This window comes from Mandrillus leucophaeus, unplaced genomic scaffold (genome assembly GCF_000951045.1).
Source record: "Mandrillus leucophaeus isolate KB7577 unplaced genomic scaffold, Mleu.le_1.0 Scaffold458, whole genome shotgun sequence".
Lineage (NCBI taxonomy): Eukaryota > Metazoa > Chordata > Mammalia > Primates > Cercopithecidae > Mandrillus > Mandrillus leucophaeus.
The window spans coordinates 745136-771521 of NW_012104898.1; the positions used below are offsets into that span (position 1 = coordinate 745136).

Here is a 26386-nt window from a genome sequence, read left to right on the forward strand (position 1 = left end):
ACTAACCTGCCCCATGACCCACATGAGAATATAACACACAAATTACAGTTAATCCCTTTTCAGCTTCTGAAATTGAGCCAACCAGGTTTTCCACTCAACAATTTTTCCTTTAACATTAGACCTGGAAGGTGTATTATTTTCAGTATCTTTAGGAAATATTTAACTGGATGTGCCCTCCACTAAATGTCTAAAACAACAGTGCATATTTGGATTGTTTCTACTGACCATTAGGTACTTTTAACCAAAAAAATCACAATCATAAATTGTCACGTTTGAATGTTCAAACAGTACATGTAAAATATGCTTTGCCGTCTAAGAAATATCTAGACTATACAAATTTAACCAAAATGTTCAGATATAATCTTCAAACCAAAATCAGATAAGAATAATGCCTTCCCCTAGTATACTTTTATAGTTTTTTAAAAACACTAATTTTACTTGAAAAATGTGTTCAGATAGGAAAATTAAATAAAAAGGTGCTTGATTCATCAAACCACAACAGAATTAACTTCCTTTGCAATGTTTTTACATTTTACGAATTGCCCTGATTAAAACAATGTTAAACATTTTGCTTGTTTCCTTCCTTATGAACTTTTAGCCTTCATCTGAAAACTGGAACATCTGTCCAAAATCATTTATGACTCCTTGCAATTACTATTACTACAGATAAACTGAGTAAAACTAAAATCTTTTATATTCAAAATAATAAAGCAGACAAAAAATTTAACTTAGAAAAGCACACAGTGAAGTCACTTTTCAATACATTAAATGTGAATATTCTGAGAATTTGAATTTCCATAGGTGTCAACATATAAAATGTTTTAAAAAGCCAAATAGTTTTCCTCATTTAAAATAATTCAAATACAGGCAGGATGTGGTGGCTCATGCCTGTAATCCCAGCACTTTAGGAGGCCAACGCGGGCAGATGGCTTGAGCCCAGGAGTTTGAGACCATCCTGGCCAACGTGGCAAAACCCTGTCTCTACTAAAAATAGAAAAATTTGCCAGGTGTGGTGGTGCACACCTTTAATCCCAGTTTCTTGGGAGGCTGAAGCATAAGAATTGCTTCAACTCAGAAGACGGAGGTTGCATTGAGCCAAGATCTTGCCACTGCACTCCAGCGTGGGTGACAGAGCAAGCCTCTGTCTCAGAAAAAGAAAAAAAAAAAAAATCAAATAAAGCTACACTTACTTATGTACACAGTAAGAAAAATACTATCCTATGACATAAACCTAATTTCCCTTTCTTCCTTTTAGGGTGATCCATTGACTATAAAACATGAGACGTTTACATTTTCATTATCCATTAAGAACCTAGGGTCAGGCACTGTGACTCACACCTGTAATCCCAGCACTTTGGGAGGCCAAGGTGGGAGAATTGCTTGAGCCTAGGACTCTGAGACCAGCCTGGGCAACACGGCAAGGCTTCGTCTCTACAATAAACAAAAAAGTAGCCGGGCTTAGTGGTGCATGCTACTTGAGAGGCTGAGGCAGGAGGATTGCTTGAGACCAGGAGGTAAAAGCTACAGTGAGTTTGTTGTGTTCCTGCCACTGCACTCTGGGCTGGGCAACAGTGAGAAACCGTGGTTTTGTTTGTTTTAAAAAAGAAGAAAGAAAAAAGAGAAAAAAAAAAATCTAGTTACATTTTTATAAAAACAGAAAAACCAGGGTTGCATAGATAGTCCAATTAAAAAGGTTAATATTGCTGGCACTCTACGTTTCCTATGAGAGTCTATGTTCCTGTCACTGCAATTCTGGGCTGGGCAACAGAGTGAGACCGTGTCTTTAAAAAGAAAAAAAAGAGATAGAGAGATAGAGAGAGAGAGAGGAAAAAAAAAAATCTAGTTACATTTTTATAAAAAAGAAAATCCAGGGCTGCATAGATATGAGATCAATTAAAAAGGTCAATACTACTAGCACTCTATGTTTCCTATAAGACAGAATATGTAAATATAATAACAAAGGTGTTAAGAATCTATAATCAAAGCTTCTAATCCATAGTTCAAACTGCACTATTAACAGAAAGAGTCTGAATTTCAAAGTTCTAGGCTCTCAGTTAAAGATGCCACAGGTCTCTTTTTCGTTTTATTTTTTCTGCTTTCTGCTTATTATCTAAAAGCAAAGTGTCAACTTTTGCAAATAAGCTTAAAGAAACTTTCTTTTTTTTCCACATAACTTGTTTTTCATACTACTTTGACACAAGATATTTAATAATGAAAGATAAAGACAATTCATTAATATGTAAAGGATTTGACAAACAACAAAAATACACATGTAAAATATGCTATGCATTAATATCGAATGTAAACACCAATTATGATTTTTTATAGATGAAACTGTTTAATTTTCGATGACATGGAGGCACATCTCTAATGATAACTACTTAACAATGTGAATGGTAACATGTTCAAAGTAAATTAAAAAGAAAAATGCATTAATAAAAGGCAGAATTTAAATAGCAATGTCACCAATATCTCATTTATTTAGAATGTGATATACACCTTGAATGCATTAAGTGTATAAAAATGTAATGCAATGCTGATTATTACAACTCACATTTGGTATCTATATTAAATAGAACAACAGGAGAATAAAACAGAAAATTGAAAAAGCATACATAGCTGCTTCTGAGAAAGGGGACTAAGATCTAGGGTGGTAAGGAAACATTTTTATCATTATATGCTTTTGTATAAAGTTTGTTTTAACCATTTGCATGTATAACTTTTTTCAATCAAAAAACAATGGACTACTGAAAGAGTTTTAAAAAGAGCATAAATGTTCAAATAAATAAACAAGTAATATACAGCTAATAGAAAGGTACAAGTTGTCAATGGAAAAAAGTGAAATGGTATCCAAAAGATGATGATGTTAACAGGCCAAGTGAAGCATAAATTTGACTTAGAATTCCAATGTTATTTTGTATTCGCCAATGTGAAGATTTTTCTATGAAACAAGGGCTTAATTTTTGTAACACATATTTTTGAAAAAAAGAAAATGTTGACCTTTAATAGCTAAATATTAAAGAGAACATAGAAACATACAGTGAAGCCAAAGTTTATTAAAACAAATACAGTAATTAGAAATACCTAGGAATCTTTACATAAAAAATAATTTTTAAGGTTGACAAATCCCCATCGAGAACAATAACAAATATACTAAAATCTAAGCTGCTTTCAAGTTTTCAAATCACATTCATTGGATCTAATTTTCTAATAATTGGATCTAATCTAGTTCATTTATCATTTACCAATTAGTCAAGAACCCAAGCGTGTACATAAAAGTCAATAATTACTCGATTTAGGCATCAAGTGTCTATGCAATACCAATTTTTTAAATTTATATCTATGTTCACCCCGTGTAATGTCCAACAGTTTGACAGTGTGGTGCCGATGAGTAGAAGACTGAGGCAGACCAAGGAAACCTAAGAGTTCCACACTGCATCTGAATGAAGTTCACTGTGCCTTTAGTATTTTGTGTAACGCTAGTTTACAGAACATAGCCACAGGCAAAAAGTACTTCATAATACATAAAGTTCTAAAGGTGAAATAATTCAAGATACATCACTTCAGCTGAGGACTCTGAGATCAAAATACTGGTATGGTGAGAAAGATAGATGAAAGGTCAGATGTCTTGGTTTCCAATCCCAGTTCCTCCTAACTGTTACATAATCTTAAGACCAGTCACTGTAAGACCGGTTCCCACTGTATAAAAGGAGTCCCTGGGAAAAAGCATTAAATTTACGTAAAAGTACTGTGCACACTGTAACGTAATAGACAGATAAACTGCTGTTAAAAATTATGATGTTCTCTCTCCCCATATACAGGAATAGTTAGTTGTAGAAGCATAATTATAACCTATATAAAGGGTTCTCAACCCTGACTGCATATTAGAATAACATGGGAATTTTTAATTTTTAAAAGTAGATTAAACTTAATTTGATTTAAACTGTAAACGCCTGGGACCTACCACAAACAAATAAAAAGGAATCTCTCAGGGTGTGACCCAGGGTCTGCAGATAATCCTAACATGCAACTGGGGCTGAGCAGTACTAGCCACCTTATTATAAAGCTCCATCTGAATTATTTTTTAAAATCTGTTTTGGACTATCCAAATCTCTGTTCACATTACAGTAAAGTAACATCAAGAGTTAATAGCTACCAGCAAAAGTATTTTGGCTAAAACTAAATATTCACCACAAGGGGGAGTAGGTGGATCAGTTATTAGGTTTCTATGAAACTAATATAAAGTCAATGAGAATTAAAATATAAATATAAAAGGATCTTTCAAGAAATTACAATGACATTACTAATTTTAGTTATATAAAATAAGGTATCTTTATGAAGATTTATAAGCAACTTTGTAAGTATTCAAGGAGAGTAACGGGTAAAAAGTTGACAGGAATAGGTTTCACTCTTTCCACGAATATCCTGTGGTATAATGCACAAAAATAAAACAGACCAAAGGTGAATAAAGGAAAAAGGAGGAAAGCAATTGGCGAAAGGCTAAGTAATTACTAACTAGACAATTAAGAGAAGCTGTTCTAATATATTCCAAACACTTATTAAGATATATTTATTTCTCCCATCCAACTATATCACATTGGGAAAAACATCAAACACTGTCAAATTTGTCCTGAGTCTTGCCATGTTAGCTTAACCATTCTGAAGCTAGTAAGATTAGACCTTGTTCTTTACTCTCCAGCTTTGGGAAAGGCATCATGTAACAAGTCCTGCAATTTACCAGAAACACGTTCCAGTTCCTCGCCTCCTCTCAGTCTATGGCTATGCAAATGCTACTCTCTTTTATCACACATGAATCTTAGAGATATGTTTACAAAAGATCTCAAAGTGTTGGTTTCACAGTTACAGAGAATGGAACCAAGGCCCTAAGTAAACCATATCTCTAAAATGTCGAAATATCAAGAACAGATGGTCACAATAAGTTCATTTACATATTTCTACACAATGTGCTAATATTCAAGACTAATAGGTCAAGAACAACCTATGACTATACCCCAACATGCGCAATGTAATATTAAAACAGAGATTAAATTTCTAACAAAGAAAATTCAACAAGCTGAGAAAAAAATTTGTTAAGGTATAATACAGAATAGTTTAAAAAGCTAATTTAAACACCTTCAGATTTTGACTCAAATTCTTTTTTTTTTTTTTTTTTTTTTGAGATGGAGTTTTGCTCTTGTTGCCCAGGCTGGAGTGCAATGGCATGACCTCACCTTCGCATCCCGGTTTCAAGCGATTCTCCTGCCTCAGCCTCCCAAGCAGCTTACAGGCATGAGCCACCACACCTGGCTAATTTTGTATTTTCAGTAGACGCAGGGTTTCTCTATGTTGGTCAGGCTGGTCTCGAACTCCTGACCTCAGGTGATCTGCCCGCCTCGGCCTCCTAAAGTGCTGGGATTACAGGCATGAGCCACTGTGCCCAGTCTCAAATTTTTCTTAATGCAATCATTTTCCCTGGAAGACATTTTCATCAGCTCTTTCATTCCACTGCACGTCTATTTGTGAAGTACATGAAGATACCTGGGACCAGCATGGTAATAGATTCACATAAATACTCAATAAATATTTACTAGACTAAATGAAGAACAGCCAGTAAGATTAACACCACACTTTTATTGCTAGTTCAGAAGCATCACGCACAATTTCAAGGGTAGGAGATGTGTCTTGAACACTTTCATATCCTCAGCAGCTGGCACAGGGTCTAACATAATACTTGCTTAAAGAATGATAAAGTACAAAAATGTAGCTACAGTCTCAAATTTAAAAGGTTCACAACGAAGACTGAAACAAATGATATCCACAAAGTATAAAAATATTTTTCATGTCTTGATTTTAAAATAGTGCCTGACCAAAAAAATATGTTAAATCTATATTATCTGATGGTAGGGAATGATGCATGCCACAGAAGTAAATGTTATTAAGTACATTCCATTCAAAATTAATTTCTTATTATTTTTAGCTGCTTGAAGAAATCTGTCAAAATTCAACAAATATTTTCCTTTTACTCCTAAATAAATTTGCTCTGACTCCAAGCCAACTATCCTTATAAAGCCTGTGAAAATCGCAGTGTCCTCAGAGCTCTATAATAAAGTTATCGTCAAAGCGGGGAGGCAATTAGGTAAAATATACGAGACGAAAACAAGGAAAATACTTCGAAGTATTTCTTTTGATACTTTTAAATTTTCAGCCCTGTGATTATGTTACCTACTTCACAAAATAAAATTAAAGAGGAGAGACTGGTACTCAAGCTTCTGCATTATATAATTTAGAAGAAAAAAGTGCTCTTCATTAAGAAAGGAAACAGAGGAGAAAGAAGAGAATTTGGTAACTTTTTGTCACATGTGCAAGAGGGCAGGAAAAAAGCAGTTGGGGAAAGGCTTCAATTCTGGAATCTTCTGTACACTGGAGAAGAAACAGGATGCAGGCACCATGTTTAAGAATCCAGCTTGGGAGTGCAGCCTGGAAGATCAAGAGTGTCCAGAGCTTAGCTGCCAGACCTTAGAGGCAGAAATCTATGAATCCTTTGCACGTGGATGTTAAAGAAAGAAGAAAGATTCACCCTTCACTACAGGATAAAGTCAAAGTTGCTCCCAAAAAAGGAAAAAGTATTTATAAACATAACATATAGACATGTGAAATCCAAGGAAACAATTTTTGGCAAGGGTGTGGGAGGGTAGATGGACTGACCCTGCAGGAACCAAATCCAGAGAGAATGTGAAGGCAGGTTCCAGATGAGACCAAGAACTCCAGCAGACCAAGCAGCCCTGCCAACTCCAGCCAACCTCTGGCTATAACCTGACACATTCAGTCCAACATCCAACTCAGCCTAGGGAAGACTGTGTCACAGAGTAACAAAGATAACTCTGTAGGTGCCAGCTCCTACACAGGGAGATAGAGATTCACAAATTCTACACTTAAGGAAACAAATTCAGAACGGTTTAGTACTTTTCTCGAAGTAACACGCAGTCAATTCTCATTATTTACTGTGTAATAGTTATGTTCTAAAAAATACAGCAAACATTGAATTGGCAAAAAAATCAACTGTTGCTCCTTAGGAAAATATGTACATACATAAATATATCAAACAGATTATAATATTAAATCCTGAGAACTCATCCTGGTAGAGGCTATATTATTTATTTTACAAAAGAGAAAATAAACTTAAGAAGTGTTAGTGACTTGCCTGAGCCACCCCACGAACTGTTGCCAGAATTGGGATTCAAGTCATCAACAGGCCCCAGCGCAGACTGCAGCTTGTGACATGCCTTTGGTCATCTCTGTATGACCACGGAGATAAGTAGGCAGAGAGAGCTTCACTTTATCCCACCTCAGCTAGGAAGATGCAAAGCAGGAGACTCAAATTTTTTGTTACTCTCTGCAAGCTCGCAAGTGATCACAAAAGCAGTGTGGGTTTTGATTTGGGGAGTTCAAATTAAGTATTAGTAAGTAGGTGAATTCTCAAGAGACAAAATTTGCAAATAGTAAGGATTGGCTGTATTTGCTACATAGACAACCTTGGTTGGGAAACAGTTAATCACAAAGATAAAACTCAAAACGCTCAGAGAACCACCTAAGCCACTTCACATCACTGGAGAAATTTCCTCCTAACTTCTAAGAATAGTATGAAAAAATATAACCAGAAGAAATTAGTATGAAAACTTTGTAAAACCTGTATTGCTTCCTAATATTTATTATTTTTATTATTTACTATTACTGTATAATCAGCAGTAATATTATTCATAAACACAAAATCACCTGGGTATTGATTTTCAGAGTTAGCAGCAGTGAAAGAGGTGGTTGTCAGTAATGACTTCTACTGCACAACCAGTGTAAGTGAGAGGGGAAAAAAAAAAAAAAATCTAAGAAATAGAACAGTGGTGGCAACTCCATATGGAGCACAAGGGCAGAAAAAAGACGCCCAGAAGCCTAACTAGGACTAAGAAGTAATAGTTCAAATAGTTAAAGAGTTTCATGAATTTCGTAAAATGTGATTAACCTAAAATAAAAGGTTGTTTTCAAAACAGATTTGCTGACAAAGCCCCAAATAAATCACATATTGAGAACAGACGGGCCAGGCGCAGTAGCTCACGCCTGTAATCCCAGCACTTTGGGAGCCCGAGGCGGGCAGATTACAAGGTCAGGAGATTGAGACTATCCTGCCCAACATAGTGAACCCCGTCTCTACTAAAAATACAAAAATTAGCCGGGCATGGTGGTGCATGCCTGTAATCCCAGCTACTTGGGAGGCTGAGGTAGGAGAATTGCTTGAACCTGGGAAGCGGAGGTTGCAGTGAGCAGAGATGGCACCACTGCACTCCAGCCTGGGCAACAGAGCAAGACTCTGCCTCAAAAAAAAAAAAAAAAAAAAGGCCGGGTGCAGTGGCTCACACCTGTAATCCAAGCACTTTGGGAGGCCGAGGACGGTGGATCACCTGAAGTCGGGAGTTCGAGACCAGCCTGACCAACATGGAGAAACCCTGTCTCTACCAAAAATACAGAATCAGCCAGGCGTGGTGGCACACACCTGTAATCCCAGCTACTAGGGAGGCTAAGTCAGGAGAATCGCTTGAACATGGGAGGCAGAGGTTGCGGTGAGCCAAGATCATGCCATTGCACTCCACCCTGGGCAACAAAAGTGACACTCTATCTCAAAAAAAAAACAAAGAACATTATAATTCCTAAAAAGAAAAAAAAACAAAAACAGAGCGAGGCATGGTGGCTCACACGTGTAATCCCAGCACTTTGGGAGGCCAAAGTGAGCAGAACACTTGAGGTCAGGGGTTCGAAACCAGCCTGACCAACATGGCAAAACCCCGTCTTTAATACAAAAAAAAAAAAAATTAGCCAAGCGTGGTGATGCACACCTGTAGTACTAACTACTCAGGAGGCTGAGACAGAAGAATCAACTGAACCAGGGAGGCAGATGCTGCAGTGAACTGAGATCACATCACTTCACTCCAGCCTGGGCAACAGGGTGAGACTCTGTCTCAAAAAACAAAAAGATTTCCTTTAAAAAAAAAAGAAAAAGCGTTAACAGTATAGAGGAAAAGCTGAGGTTTGTTTTGATGCATAAAACAGAGTATATCTTATAGAGAAACCCTGATACCTGCAGAATGTGTTTTTTGTTGTTTTTGAGACAGAGTCTTGCCCTGTAGCCCAGGCTGGAGCGCAGTGGCGCGATCTCGGCCCACTGCAAGCTCCGCCTCTCGAGTTCACGCCGTTCTCCTGCCTCAGCCTCCCAAGTAGCTGCGACTACAGGTGCCTGCCATCACGCCCGGCTAATTTTTTTTTTTTTTTATTAGTAGAGGCAGGGTTTCACCGTGTTAGCCAGGATGGTCTCGATCTCCTGACCCTGTGATCCACCCACCTCGGCCTCCCAAAGGGCTGGGATTACAGATGTGAGCCACCACGCCCGGCCCAGAATGTGTTTTATCTTACCAAGAAGAATGAGAGGTGAGGAATGGGGGAACTGACCACCCTGGATCTCCCTAATTTTTCACCTTAAAGTAAGTTAATAAAGAACATTCTTTAAGAGGCACTTAAAAGAGCATGAAAAAACATTTGAAAATTCTATTTGTGATAAAGACTTATATCCAAAATATATATAAAGAATACTTACAATTCAATAATCAACAACCCAATTAACAAATAGGAAAAGATTTGACTACTCATGTCACCAAAAAAATATACAAATGGCCCATAAGCACATGAACAGCTATTCCATATCATTAGTGATTAGGGAAGAGCAAATTAAAACCACAATGAAATGCTACTTTATATCAACTAACATCGTTCTTTAAAAAACGAAGTAACAAGTATTAGTGAGGATGTCAAGAAACTAGAACCTCATATAACGTTGGTGGGAATGTAAAATGGTGCAGCCACTCTGGAAAACGCTTTGTTGGTCTCTTAAAAACATAAATTTACCATACAGGTTAGCAATTCTACTCTTTTAAGAATCTACCTATGAGAAATGAAAACATATATCCACACAAAGATTTGTACCTATATGTTCATAATGGCATTATGCATAATGGCCAAAAACTAGTAACTCAAATGTCTATTAACTGGTGAATGGATAAACAAAATGTAGTGTGTATCTACATGATGAAACAGCATTCAGCCACAAAAAGGAATAAAGTACTCAGACATGCTACAGCATGGTTGAACCCTGAAAATGTAATGCTAAGTGAAAGAAGCTGGATTCAGAATACCATACATTGTATGATTTCATTTATATGAAATGTCCAGAAAGGACAAATCTATAGAGACAGAAAGTAGGTAACTGGTTGTCAGGGACTGGCTGAGTACTGGGAGTGGATGCAACTAGGCATGGGGAATAATCTTTTCAGCACATTGGAAGTATCCTCAAACTGTATTGTGGTAATGTCTGCACAACTCAGCAAACTTAACTAAAAATCATTGAATTGTACTCTTAAACGAGTAAACTTGATGGTATGTGAATTATACCTCATTAGAGGCAGAGGGAGCGAGAGAATATGCATAAGCATGCAGGCAAAAGAGAGAAAGCACAAGCGCTGAGGTCAAAGGCAATACAGGTTAGCTGAATAAGGACCACCTAACATCCCATGACAAAGAGTGAAAGAGTGTAGAGGTCAAACATGATGGCAGCAGATAGCTTAACTAATGCTTTTGAATAACATGGCAACTGCAGTAAGTTTCCTGCTTACCAACTGTCACCTTTAGGAAAGAATGTTGTAGCAGCAAGATAGTGGCATCTATAGTGCTAGATGACACTGGCAGTCTCCCCAAAATCAATCCTAATAATTAGGGAACTAGGCAAGAGACTAACAGAAAGTCATTAGGTGGGATGAATCTGTATATGTTTTATAAGATACCTAGAATTTTTACAGTACGGATTATACAAGAATATGAAAATGAATCCCTAAGTAAAAAGGATCAGGATTCAGAATCCCTACCTGAATCACAAAGAGTTTATCATAATAACTTGCCTTCGTGGTTCTGATACTCAATTCAGTTATGGAAAGCAGAGGTAAAATATAGGACGTGGGAGGCTGCTTTTTTTGCATCCTATTTTTCAATGGAATTCCCTGAGAATGAAAAGACAGTACTGAGAGGAGAATCAATTAAGTACTAGATCTTTATGAAAACCCTTAGTTCAGGGAAAATATTTAAGGAGAAGCAAGCAGGACATGAAGAATTACCTTCAATTTGAAATTCAAAAACATGTCTCAATGACACATTTCAGGAGTTGGAGTGATCTATTCTCCACTGTCTTCAATAAAAGTAAATTTATGAATAATTCCCTAAAGTGTGCTTTAATCATAAGAAATTTTCTAAGGAAAACCCAGTACAAAAATTAACCATGCATATTGGTACTCCCAGCTACTCAGGAGGCTGAGGCAGGAGAATCACTTGAGCCCAGGAGGTCGAGGCTGCAGTGAGCCAAGACCGTGTCGCCACACTCCAGCCTGTGCAAGAGACTGAGACCCTGCCGAAAAATAAATGAATAAATTAATGATAAAAGAAAAACCTAACTTAGTCTCACTGAATTTGTGTTTCTGGATTTGTGTTTCTGGAGTGAAGTGGAAACTCCCCAAGGAGTATCTTCTTTAACTGTGTTACCAAATCACAGATGCCCCGCTCTCACTGAATTTGTGTTTCTGGATTTGTGTTTCTGGAATGAAGTGGAAATTCCGCAAGGGGTATCTTCCTTAACTGTGTTACCAAATCACAGATGCCCCACTCTCCCTACTTCGGCCGGGACTCCTCCAGAGTTTACTACTAAATATGTACTACCCATAGGACCCACTGTCTATGGGGAGCACCCGTTATCCCCATCTTTTAAGTGGAAAAGAAAAATGGCTGAGCCATAGTGTTATAGTTTTTTTGTTTTAAATAAAGAACTTCTGTTAATAAGGTGGCTGTGAAGCAGTGGAGCCAAATTTGATTCACTACACTCAGATAATCACAGGGAGCATATGAGCATGCTCCTCTGGATCCAGTTCTAAGTGATTTTTACGGATGTATACCTTCCCCTCCATGACATAAAACACACACAATACACAAACTAAAAATAGAAAGCAGGGTAAAAAAGATAAAGCTTCCTTAGAAGCCTGGTGAATTTAAGACTTACTAGCTGTAATCATAGTTTTACAGACTGTTGTTTCTGCTTCTCCTTCTTTAATCTTTCTCACCAAAGGAATATTCTTAATCAAAACGAGAACAACTATATCTTGGTCTTAACTTAGCAGGATCACACGAAGATAAATCCTGGAATAGTATCCAGGAGCCACTGCCATATATGTAAGATCCATGATTCCCTAGAGCCTTGTAACAGGAGGAAACCATCTAGCGCATTGCAGATCATTTACACCAGTGGTCCCTTTCCCCACACTGCCCATGTCATGGATTAAAAGACATTCATGATACAACAAGTTTGACATCTGCCTACAGTGCCATCTGGCCACAGACATCTAATCTCTTGGAGCCTGGGACTAGGCAATGAGTCTAAGAAGGCAACCTCATTGCTGGCAAGATTGCAAATTATGATGCATACCTCCCCCATCCCAAGTTTGGCTAGATTGACCTCCCTCAGCATGAGCCAGTTGGCATATACTAGAGAAGTGGAAGACAGAATAAACAGGCACTTTCAGGCTGGCCAAACATGGTATAAGGCTTGGACTCCAGCCCAGAGTTGCCAGAGCTGGTTAAGAAATGTTCAAGGATAGCAATTCCCATTTTTTTTTAAAGAAGCAGCTCTCCCTACTCTCACCTTTAGATTTTGCAGACTGTCTCAAACCCTATAGATTCCTTTTTCAAAGAAAACTGGTGACAGAAGTGACACACATCTGGAAGTTCCAACCTGTTAAGAAATTCCTGTCTCAGGACAGGGAGGAGGGCCAAATTTAAATGCAAGCTTCTAAATTTCTCTTTATCGATGAAAATTAATAATTTCCTATCACCTTTGAGCAGTTCTTATACATTAGGAACTAATTCAGTTGCAGAATGAAAGGCTTCCACCCCCACTCTTTTAAATGAAACAGATGGGAGGTCCCATGACTAACACAGTAAGGAACTAGCTAGTGTGTACGGAGGAAATTTCAGACCTGACTATACCTTAAAAGTCATAATGTGACCATATAATTTATTGTCCAAACTCAGACACTTAGAGGAATGAAAGGACACTATTAATACTGACAACAGGAAAACAGAGATAAAGTAGGACTGTCCCAGCATACTGGAACATAGTCACCCTACTAGAGGATATGTCATTCTCTATTTAAAATTCTTCAATGATTCCCCATCACTTTAGAGTGAATTTTACACCACATTCTCATCCTTATTAATTTAGGGATATACCTCAACTATAGTACCTATCAGACTACATGAAGGCTGTTGATTTTCTTATGCCTTCTCACACCCCACCCACCCCCTCAAATAATGCTCTATTTTAACATATGCCACACAGTAGCAGCCAGTGAATACGGCAGCTGAACTAAATGGCTTAGTAAACTTCATAGTTGATCATCCTCCATCCAACATAATGTCTTACAGCAGATCTTCCTCCACCCATGCGTCTTCCACCTATATTCCATACTATCCAGTTGTCACTTCCTAAATATGTGACTTTCAGGCAAGTTATTTAACCTCCCTGTGCCTTTGTTTACTTGCCCATATAAAAGGATTAATAATAGTCTGTACTTCAAAGGAGTATTAGGAACACTGAATGAGCTAATACACACACACTGCTTTAAACAATACCTAGCATTTAACACCCAGTAAGCTCTTTGAGGGCAGAAATCTTAGTCCCTTTTGATCACTGCCATATGTACATGCCAGGAACAACGCTTGGCAGAGCAAACACTCGAAAAGTTTGCTGAAAGCTTAATGAACATATACTACTTTCTTCTCTATTTTTCTCCAATCCCTTGCTTTACTCTGACAGTGCCACATCTTATATATCCCACATTCTCCTGTCTCTCTAACAAAAACCTGGCACAATGCTCTTAGATAACCATCAAACTTTATATGCCAGAAGACAGAACACTCTACCTGAAATAGATTAAATATTACTCCTGAGTTTCCTGCCTATCAGCGCTTGACTTGAAGTATAGACAATGACTAACAGAGAACAGTCAGTTCCCAGAGCTACTGTAAGTTGAGGATTACACATGGGAACTATCAGGGTAAGGACTGGGAATGAAAAAAGATTACTACTACTTTGTGTTTTCACATCTAAGTAAGGAAGATACCTACATTGAGTATACACATTCAAACATACTGTATACAAAGTTACAACTCCTATAAATCATAAACCATAATACAAAATAGGCTTATTTTTTAAAATAGAATTTTACAAAAATAAAATTACCTAAAATTAAGCCCACCATTGTACTTAAATATCCGGTTCCACTTCCCAGGTTAAGAAAAGACAATCCTGGTTGAAGTTTCAATGCTTCCATAACTTCAGAATAAATGCAAGGTGCTGACAAGTGGATGTTTCCATGCTTCCAGGCTAAGTCTTTGTAAGCATTGTCTCTGTAGCCTTCCAAATAGTAATCTCCACGATCAATCGCTCTGAAGGCTTGTTCCACTCTTTCAGTACGAATATACTGAGCTTCTTTTAAATTATCAATTAAGTCATCATTATCTTCCCCAGCACTCACAGCTCCTCCCATGATAGTATTCAAATCAAATCATAAATTTAAAAATGAAATAAAATTAGTAGAAATGGCTTCCAATATTGCACTTGATTTCCAAAAATAAATTAATCCTGGAAGGGAAGAACAAAAATAAACAGGTTTAAATTAATGCTCAAAAGCAAAATAACTCGTTTATTAAATGTATGTCATTATAATTAACTACCATTTCTCATGGAAATATTCTGCTCCAGGCATAGTGCTAAACTCCTTCTTAACTATATTACTTTATTTAATCCATATAGTAACCACAAAAGGTAACTTATATGATCTCATCTGTACAGATGGGAAAACTGGAACACAAAGAAGTCAAGTAAGTCACCTAGTACCGTGAAGCCCATTATGGTGGCCACTAGTTACACATGGCTACCTAGATCTAAATTAATAAAAATTAAATACAATTTAAAATTCCATTAGTCAACCTACCTGTATTTTAAGTGCTTAATAGCTACTTGTAGCTAGTGGCTACCATACTGGACAGCACTACTCTGCAAAGTGACACTGTCAAGACTTGATCTCAGGTCTTTAAAGTCAGAAACCATGCTTTTTTTTTTTTTTTTTTTTTAAGATAGGATCTCACTCTGTCAACCAGGCTGGAGTGCAATGGCATGATCTTGGCTCATCCCCTCCTGGGCTCAAGTAATCCTCCCACCTCAGCCTCCCAAGTATCTGGGATCACAGGCGCATGCCACCACGCTCAACTAATTTTTGTATTTTTTTTGTAGAGACGGGGTTTCACCATGTTGCCCAAAATAGTCTCAAACCCCTTAGCTCAAAAGATCCATCCGCACTGGCCTCACAAAGTGCTGGGATAACAGGCATGAGCCACAACGCCCGACCTCCTCCATGGTCTTAATCACTGAGCCACACTGGCTTCTTTACAGTATAGTATAGTATAGTATAGTATAGATTAATTTTAAAAATTGATTTTAAATTCCTGAACTTAAAAACAATTTGAAAATGCACTAAATTTAAAATGTTAACACACAGAACAACGTATTACTCGAAACACTGAACATAAAATGCAAAATAAACAAACCCCAGACTCATGATTATTAACACATTTGTGTGCTCTCTGATAGTTTTGTTTAGCAAACCTTGTTGTGATAGAAACCACAAATTTTATTAACAACTTCAATAGTCCAAGCACTAGAACATATGTTTTATACACATACATACACACACACACACACACACACACACACACACACACACACACTGAACTTAAGAGATTAAACTCAGCATCTGAATGCATCTAAGTGCAATTTGAGAAAACTGAAAACATTTCAAAACATAATACTGAATATACAATTTAAGTTTTATTCAACTATTGCTAGTAAGTTAATGTATCAATTTCTGAATTAATAAATCAGTAGAGGAGAACGTGTGAAATGAAATACCCATGGCCAGTAACAAGAGTTATGACAGTTAACTCTGGCAAGGTTGTACTCCAACTCTTGACCCTAAAGAAGTATACCAATTAGGGTCTCAAGTATCCCTAGGGTCCTCAGGCCCCTGGCACCACTGGGGCAGCTCCCCCAGTACAGCCTATCATATTGTCTTTGTGTCCGCTTTGTCCTTTCCTACAATTGTCTCAAGAACTTTTGGAGTAGAGGAAATACTGTGAATTCACATTTAATTCATTCAAACTCACTTATAACAAGTTGGCTGGCTCTAGCACCTTCAATCCTCAGAAATACGTTAAGTATAAGGGCTTACAGCACCCATCTCCTCAATGAATATATTTTGTAGAATGTAGTGCAATGGGAGATGTCAATTCCCTATTCCTTCAACAAGTCTTGGCTGTGGCATCTCGACTTGCTGAGTCCAACTGTAGCATTTCAAGACTTTTTTTTTTTTTTTTTTTTGTTTCTGAAGTTTACTAATAAATAGATTAAAGAACCTAAATCAAAAATATGGCATTCTCAGGGGCAAGATTTTTTTTTTTTTTTTTTTTTTTTTAAATAACATGGCCTTTAAGCACAAGTCAACTTTTTCATCTGGCACTCAGAGTGAATCTCTTCCTAAGGTAAAAGAAAAAATGGTTATATTACACTAGGAGATAGTCTTTGTCAGCATCCAGTGAGGCATCTGCCTAAGGATTTCGTAAGAACAATTCTGAGACACAGATATTTGGCAAATTGCTGTACTGTATATGCCGCAATTTACTAGAAAAATGATTCCCTTTGAGTGGGCTCTAGGGCTTAAGAAGGATCTGATCCTGCTTAGGTCCTTCTGAATTCCATTCAATTCAAAATTATCATAGCAAAACAATCAATCAAATATGGTCTTTACTACACAGCTCACATTTTTGGTGAGAAAAAGGCAAGAAGAATGATGAAATAAATAAGAACTACTGCCATTTACTGACAGATACTGTACTGAGTGTATTTGCAGCTCATTAAAAATTACTATAAGCCAGGCCAGGCACGGTGGGTCACACCTATAATGCCAGCACTTTGGGAGGTTAAGGTGGGCAGGCGGATCACTTGAGGCAGAAGTTCGAGACCAGTCTGGCCAGTATGGCAAAATCCTGTCTCTACTAAAAATACAAAAAGTAGCCAGATGCGGTGGCTCACGCCTGTAATCCCAGCACTTTGGGAGGTTAAGGTGGGCAGATCACTTGAGGTCAAGACCAGCCTGGCCAACATGGTCAAACTCTGTCTCTACTAAACACACACACATAAAAAAAATTAGCTGGGTGTGGTGGCACACAGCTGTAGTCTCAGCTATTCGGAAGGCTGAGCCAGGAGAATTGCTTGAACTTGGGAGGCAGAGGTTGCAGTGAGCCGAGTTTGCACCACTGCACTCCAGTCTGGGCGAAAGAGTGAGATTCCTTCTCCAAAAAAAAAAAAAAAAAAAATCCAATCAAATGACTGCATGGATTTTTAAAAACAATGACTGAAGAATGGATTAGAAAAGCAAGATCCAATAATATGCTGCCTACAAAAGACTCACTTTAGCCTTAGGACACACAGACTGAGAATAAAGGGATGAAAAATGATAACCAAAAGAGAGCACGAATGACTATACTTCCATCAGACAAAATAGACTTTAGGTCAAAAACTGTAAAAAGAGACAAAGAAGCAAAGAAGGACATTATTTTATGTCCTGTTCAAGAGAATAGAACAATTTTAAATAGGAGCACCTAAATATATAAAGCAAATATTAATAGATCTGAAGGATGAGATCAACTGCAACACAATAATAGCAGAGGACTTCAAACTCCATGTTCAACAATGGACATATCATACAGACAGAAACAGTGGACCTGAACAACGCTTTAGACCAAATGGACCTAACAGACATATATAGAACATTCTATCCAACAGCAACTGGAATGAGTATTCCCCAGGATATATTATATGTTTGTCTACAAAAGAAGTTTCTATGAATCTAAGATCGATATTATACCAAATATCTTTTCTACTCGTAATGGAATGAAACCAGAAACCAGTAACAGAAGGACTTTCGGGACATTCACACACACACAGAAATAAACAATATGCTCCTGAAAAACCAACTGGTCAAATAAATTTAAAAAGAAAATAAAGATATCTTGAGACAAATGAAAATGGAAACGCAACATACCATAACTTATGAGATGCATCAAAAGCAGTTGTAAAAGGGAAGTTTACAGCAATAAATGCCTATATCAAAAGAGAGAAAAGAATTCAAAAAAATTCAAGAAACTAGAGACAAAAGAACCAGTTAAACCCCAATTAGCAGAAAGAATGAAATAAGATCCAGAACAGAAATAGATAAAATAGAGAGCAGAAAGAAAACAGAAAAGATCAGTAAAACTAAGAGTTGGTTCTTTAAAAAGATAAACAAAGTCAATAAACCTTTAGCAAACTAACAAAAAAAGAAGGCTCTAACAATAAAGTCAGAAATGAAAGAGGAGATACCACAACTCAGAAGATACCACAGAAGTACAAAGGGTCAAAGAGATTATGAACAATTATCCACCAACAAATTGGATAACCTAGAATAAATTCCTGGAAATGTACACCCTACCAAAGTTGAATCAAGAAGGAATAGAAAATCTGAACAGACCAATAACAAGCTAGAAGACTGAATCAGTAATTAAGAAATCTCCATCAAAGAAAAACTCAGCACCAGATGCCTCAAGGTGGAATTACACCAAACATTTAAAGAACTAATACCAATTCCTTTTCAAATCCTTCCAAAAAATCAAAGTGAAGAGAATACCTACAAACTCCACTTACGACTCCAGTATTGCTCTGATACCGAAGCTAGACAAAGACACTACAAGAAAAGAAAATAACAGGCTAATATCCCTGATGAACATATCTGCAAAAATCTTCAATAAAATACTAGCAAACGAAATTCAATAGAACATTAAAAGGATCACTCACCACCAAGTGAGACTGATCCCTAGAATACAAGGATTGTTGAATATACACAAATCAATGTGATGGATGTACCCTATTAACAGAATGAGGACAAAAACCCTATGATCATTTCAATAGATGCAGAAAAAGTAGTTAACAAAACTCAATATCCTTTCATAATAAAAACTCTCAATAAATTAGACACAGAGGGAAGATACCTCAACATAATAAAGGCTGTATATGAAAATTCCACAACAAACATACTCAGTGATGAAAAGTTGAAAGGTTTTCCATGATCAGGAATAAGGATTTCTATTCTTACTACTTCTATTCAACACAGAACAAAGTTCGAGTTGGAACAATTACACAAGAAAAAAAATAAAGGGCATCTAAATAGGAAAGCAAGAATTGAAAATACCTCTGTTAATTGATAATATAATCTTACATGCAGAAAATTGTAAAGACCCACCAAAAAACTATTAGAACTGCTAAACAAATCAGTAAAGTTGCAGGCTACAAAATCAACATACAAAAGTCAGTAGCATTTCTTTACACTAACAACAAAATCAATCCCATTCACAACATCAAAAAAAAAAAAAAATACCTAAAAGTAAACTTTAATCCAGGAGGTAAAAGATTTGTATACTAAACACTATTAAATATTGAAAGAAAATTGTAAACAACACAAATAAATGGAAAGGTATCCCATGTTCATGGACTCACATAAATAATAGTTAAGATGTCCGTACTGCCAACAGTGGTTTACAGATTCAACGTAATCCATATTAAAATTCCAATGACATTTTTCACAAAAATAGGAAACAATTCTAAAATTTGTATAGAATCATATAGGCAAAAAGAAGAAAACTAGAGGCCTCACATTATCTGGCTTCAAAATCTATTACAAAGCTATAGTAATCAAAGCAGCATGGTACTGACATAAAAACAGACACAATGACCAACCAAAGTAGATGGAGAGACCAGAAATAAACTCCACATATTTCTGGTCAACTGATTTTCAACAAAGATACCAAGAACACACAATGAAGAAAGCACAGTCTCTTCAATAAGTGCTGCTGGAAAAATCAGGTATCCACAAGAAGAAGAATGAAATTGAATCCTTATCTCATGTCACATACAAAAATCAACTCAAAACAGATTAAAGATTTACATATAAGACCTGAAACTATATAACTATTAGAAGAAAACATAGGGGAAATGCTCCATTACATTGGTCTGGGCAAAGATTTCTTGGATATGATCCCAAAAGCACAGGCAACAAAAGCAAAAATAAACAAATGGCACTATATCAAACTAGAAAGCTTCTGTACAGTAAAGCTTTATTAATTGTTTACAAGCAGGAAAGTGAAGTGATAACACATATAGTAACTAAAAAAAAAAAAAAAAAACCCGCAAACCATCCATCCATACATCTCATAAAGGATTGCAAACCATACATCTGACAAGGGATTAAGATCCAAAATATAAAATGAACTCAACTGAATAGCAAGAAAACAAATATGCCAATCAAAAAACAAACAAAAGACCTAATAAACAATTATCAAAAGAAGACATATAAACAGCCAACACACATGAAAAACTGGTCATCGCAGAAATGCAAATTAAAACCACAATGAGATATTACTTTATACCTGTCAGAATGGCTATTATCAAAAAGACAAAAGATAACAAGTATTGGTAAGGTTGCAGAGAAAAGAGAACTCTTGTGAACTGTTGGTGGAAATGTAAATTAATACTGCTGTTACAAAAAACAGTAAGGCTCCTCAGAAAACTAAAATCAGAATTATCCTATGATCCAGTCAGTAATCCCACTTCTGAGTCTATATCCAAAAAGACTGAAATCAGTATGTCAAAGATATATCTGCATTCCCATGTTCACTGCAGCATTATTCACAATGGCCAAGACATGTAAGCAGGCTAGGTGTCCATCATCAGAGAAATGGGTAAAGAAAATGGTGTGTGTGTATGTGTGTGTATGTATATGTTTATATATATAGGAATTTGAGAAAAAGAAAAAGGTAAATATAGATTTACCTTATTATATATATGTAAAATCCATTTATATATATAAATGGATTACTATTCAGCCTTTAAAAGGAGGGTAATTCTGTCATTTGCAATAACATGTATGAACCTGGAAGACATTATATGAAGTCATAAGACATACTAAGACGTAAGACAGGCATGGAAAGTCAAACACCACATGATCTCACTCATATGTGGAACCTAAAATGCTTGAACTTATAAAAGTAGAGCGTGAAACGATGATTACCAGAGTCTGGGGCAGGAGGGTAGATGGGGGAAAGGGGAAATGCTGATCAAAGGGCACAAAGTTTCTGCTAGACAAGATAAATATGCTTCACTAATCTTTACAGAATGGTGACTATAATAAATAAAAATGTACTGTGTTATCTCAAAATTGCTGAAACAGTAAATTGTAAATGTTTTCACCATACAAAATGACAGCTTGGTAAAGCAAATTTTTTAATTGGCCTGATTTAATCATTCCACATTGTAAACATATATTGAAACATCATATTGCACCCCATAAATATACAATTATTACTTGCTAATTAAAAATTAAATAGGATTTTAAGGAAAAACCAAAATTATAAAGAGAATTACATTACTTGGTGTGGGGGGTGTGGGAGAATGACACACTGTTTACATAGTCAAAATACTATAAACATAATTGCTTATTTAGTTTTAATACTCGTTTAATCACACTGAGTGAGAGAGGAGAGGAAAGGAGTGGCATGGGAGCTAAAACCTCATCTATGATGACAGAATGTAAATGCTGTCCAAAAGTAATGAATAAAAAGGAAAAGCAGCATCTTGGTTAGCAATGTGTACGTTAAATACCCTACAAAACGGCTATATGTGTTAAGTTCCTTCTGGAATGTGAGCCTGAGGGTGAAAACAGGTGAAGCCAGGGATTGCTAGGCTTTGGCATCAAGGTTTGCAGTATCTTTACAAATTATATTACATGTATTATTTGAACAAAATTGGTGAGTAAAGGTAAAATTAAAGGGGTTATAGAGAGAGCACCGATGAAGTATAATAAAGCTATACAGAGAGTTTCCTAAGGAATAAAAATACATTAATAAGACAGTCTAGGGCAGAGAAATAAAGATACAGAAAGAGAAGATTATTACATAAATAATAACTTAAACCACACCAAAGAGTTTCACAGATATAGCTCTTCTTACCACATACATTATTGCTGAATGTAGAAACTGAATTATAAATTACATTTTTATAATACTCACTGATTTGATTACAATGTGCCTTTGCAGAAAACATGAAAATAAAGTAAAATTAAAATTTTCGTAATGCTAGCATTCAAAGAATCACTGTCATTACTAACTTTTAAGCAATCATATACTTCATTTTTTTAAACACATGACTGGTATTATACTGTATATAGTGTTCAGGACTTTCACTTAATAAACCTTAAGCATTTCCTAATACCATGAGACACTCTTTCCAAATCCAGAAGTATGATATTCTACCACATGGATATAGCAGGATGCAACCAATCCTCCAATGTTAGATTATGAATAATCAATATAATCACTATTAGAATTGATTATAATTGATGTACACTTGAGAAGCTCGTAAATCAAAGTCTGTAGTGAATATTGTGGTAATTCAATAATAATCCTAACTTGAAATGTACAATATTTTTTATGAAACTAAAATAAACACTAATAACAAGCCAGCGTAGCATTAGGTCATCAGTGTCTGCCATTTGTTACTTCTAAGATAATCTCATCTCAATCATGGAAAAGTCAAATGCAAGTCAAGAGACCAAGGTCTAGCCATGGTTTCATAGATAACTTTGCTGTACTGATCTGGCCAAATCCCCAAAATGTCATTTCCTCACCTGTGAAATAAAAAAGCTATATTCTGCAGCTCCTAAGATCCCTCAGAGCTCTAATTTCCATGCTATTTTAGCATTGGTCAAATCTGCACTTGAATATAATCAAGTTTTAGTTATCTAGTAATGGCTGCTGTCCATGCCTTGCATTTCTGTTACTTTGGTCACAATTTTTACTGCCTCACTCCTGCCATTTTCTTTTCCACAAAGAAGAAACAATTTTAGGAGAGTTCAAGTCCTGCACTAAACAATAAAAGCAAAATAAGGAATTTGAGAGAAAGAAGAAAAAGGTAAATTATAGAAAAAGATCAAGTGTAAGAACATAATAAAAGGCTGAAAAACTTAAGCAGATACACAGTTATATCTGTTTGAGAAGGAAGTCATCATGTTTCCTTATAAAACACAATCTCACTCCTTGGTATTTTTCTCTCTGCTGTGTGTTGGGTAGGGGCTGCAGAGAAAATAAAGGGTACATTCACATGTGCACACCTGAAACTATTTGCAAAGTGTTCCAAACGTTTCTTGCTATTATCCCAAAATTTAGAATTGTGACTTAAATCTATTTGGTTTTAGGAAAGAACTGCCAAAGGCCCCATACAATATTATGGTGTCTCTTACGCAGTTTAAGGATACCTTATGGAGGATTACGCACTGACAAGTTAAAGGAGGTAGGAAGCAGATCAATGGCAGACAGATGTTGCAAGGTAGGAGCAGAACAAAATGAATGCTGATTCACTTTCCTTTCCTCTTAGCATCCAGAGGGAAGCAGTCAACTGCTCTTTGCTGCTCCTTTCTCTGCAAAACTGAGGACTAAGCTCACCCAGCTCTAGAGGGAAGCTCACTCACCGGTGACCCAAAAGAAAACACACAAATTGTGGCCATGAACAAAGAAGGCTCCTCATGTCCTCAAAGCTCTTGTCATGGGATTCATGGATTCATGGACCAAGCCTGCTTTAAGTGCAGAGGCAACTACACAGGGAAAACATTTTTCTCAGTGATGGGACTGATAAAGAGATAGGATGAAATATAAATAAAGAATTATGAAAGAAAATAAATGGTTAAACTAAGGTTCACTATTCACTTGCCAAAAGCTGCCAAGAACATCCACTTTACTCTATAATCAATGATGAATACAAATCTTAAATTTTGTTTAAGTAGTGATAACACATAGAGCAGCAATTTCCTATGTGCCTACTACACACCTAGCACTGTGCTCTACTTCTTTACCATACTACTATGAAGAGGCACGAGATCATATGAGAAGCTCACCGCCCTTGAATAACTGAAACACTACTCAAATCCAGCCTGTGAAGCTATGAAACCCTCTGACACAGAACTATTTGCTCAGAGGCTCCTGACGCATAATTCAAAACTAAACTTTTCATTAACTTTTAGCTGAAAAGATGTTCAATTCAGCTCTCTTTCAACCTCCTATATTTTCTTTTTCCTTTTAGTATTCTCAGCTTCAAAGGAAGAATGAAGCAGCTGTGGGTGGCAGGGCAGGGGAGCATCTGATGTCATTTATTGATCATGTAGCCTCAGGCAAATTACTTAATCTCCAGTTTCCTTATCTGTAAAATGAAAATAATTACCACATCATAAATTTGTGATGATTAAATAGTACACTGAATATAAAATTCCTAACATATAGCTGTTCAATAATATCAACTTATTTTCATTTCTGTGACAGAAAGGACACGTTCTAAACTTTCATTTTTAAGCACGGAAGACTGGAAAGGGAAAATAAAAAAATACTGCTTCTCAAATCTAGTGAAGGTATCGCCTACTGACCTCCTTAAAGAGGAATTGAAGAATGGAAATGGAAATCCTGAAGTTAGAGGTATCTAAAAGAAAAACAGCCAAGGACAGGATATACAGAAGTCTGTGGAAAAATACTTACATTCACACACAAGTTGACTGCGAGAGAGAAGTTAAAGTGAAGAAAAGACAACACAGTTATCTTCTGCCATGCTCTGGGCCATCAACTGTGCTGAAGGGCCTAAATTAAGAGTAGCTGCCCTTCTGCGCTCACAGGGAGTCTCAGAAGGAAGAATGAGCTTACCTGGGCTAAGACAACAGTCAGATACCGAACCTCTTTGGTTTAAGTTCCATCTCACTAGCTAACTTTCGCCCTGGCTAATACTTTTACCTCTAATAGAGCATTTGTTATATAATTTAGCAAAAATTGTCTTGTAAAGTTTTCTTTGGTTCCACATATCTTTTCTGTCCAGACTGTAAACTCACTGAAGGGAAAAATAACATCTTATATTTCATGTATTTATCACAGTTGCATGGTCTTAGCAAACATCTAAGAAACAACTGTTCACTAAGTGTAAAACACTGTGAAAGTTATAGTTTTCTACTCTGGAAAGTCCTTCCAAATTTCAGTGTTCCCAATGGCTACAGGAAAGTCGAAGTACATCAAGTACATTTTTACTTCTATATTCTCTTGACTATCTTCTTCCCCTACCCCTCCAATTCAATAATACAAATAATTTTTTTTTAAAGAAGCTCTCTTGGAAGCATCCACATTACACATTTTGATACATGGCGAATTTTAAGATGCCTATATTCACAGATGTAGCTTCCAACTTCCCCCACATCCTTTTAATTTTCATATTCCCCTTGGCTTGGAAACAGTGTGAACTCCAAGATAGAGAAACAGTAGATGGTAGTTCTACGACAGTTTTAGCGTATATTTGAAGTGATAAAATAATATATAAAACTTTAAAGGACAAGACATGAGGCTCATCTAGCTGAAATTTTATCATTTTGAAAATTATAGGACTTTATGGGTCCCCAAAGGCTTTCCTCTTCTCCCTTTTACTCAAACATCTGAACATAAGACCTTTTCAAACCTATATTACTACACGTATCGCCCTAAACACAACTGCCTATTACCAACACCCTCTACATGCAAAGTTCCACATATCTTTGAGCTAACAAAATTAATCCTCAGGGAATAATGGCCTCAGATTTAAGGATTACTGGTTAGCATTATCTGGATTTTTCAAGAAACAGAAGTGCTACACTAACCATCCTTAACACTTTTTAAAATATATATACATCCTTATGGGAGCTGCAGCCTAGAAAAACCTTTAAAACAAGTTGTTCACCTCCTCTAATTCAGGAAAAGTCTAAACAAAATATTCATTAACTGGCAACAGTTCTTAGCAATGTACTGAGATCAATAGGGAAACATGATTTTTTAAAAAGTACACATTTTCAGCTCTTCCGGGTTCAGGATTTCATAGTGGGGCTTATTTTATTTGAAAAGCTAGGAATTTATAAAGAACAATATTTGAATTTAAGAATATTCCAAAGCAAAAATGCACAACTGGGAACTACTCATCACTTCAGATGATCTGTATCTGTTCCCTTCCATGAATATACCATAAAATAAACCAAACATGAGCTCATACCAAATA

General features: G+C 36.3%; 1 protein-coding gene across 3 annotated transcripts in view; it reads right to left on the reverse strand.

Annotated features, from left to right (window-relative positions):
- Window positions 1-26386, reverse strand: part of PCMTD1 (protein-L-isoaspartate (D-aspartate) O-methyltransferase domain containing 1) — an 81189-nt gene that overhangs the window by 27811 nt on the left and 26992 nt on the right. Inside the window, exon 2 of one of the 3 annotated variants that reach the window (XM_011994461.1) lies at window positions 14375-14776. The exons of the other annotated variants lie outside the window; for them this stretch is intronic. Coding sequence (XP_011849851.1) covers window positions 14375-14681 — 307 coding nt within the window. The 5' untranslated portion in view covers window positions 14682-14776. The remainder of the gene's footprint in view (window positions 1-14374; window positions 14777-26386) is intronic. 3 annotated transcript variants of the gene reach the window in all.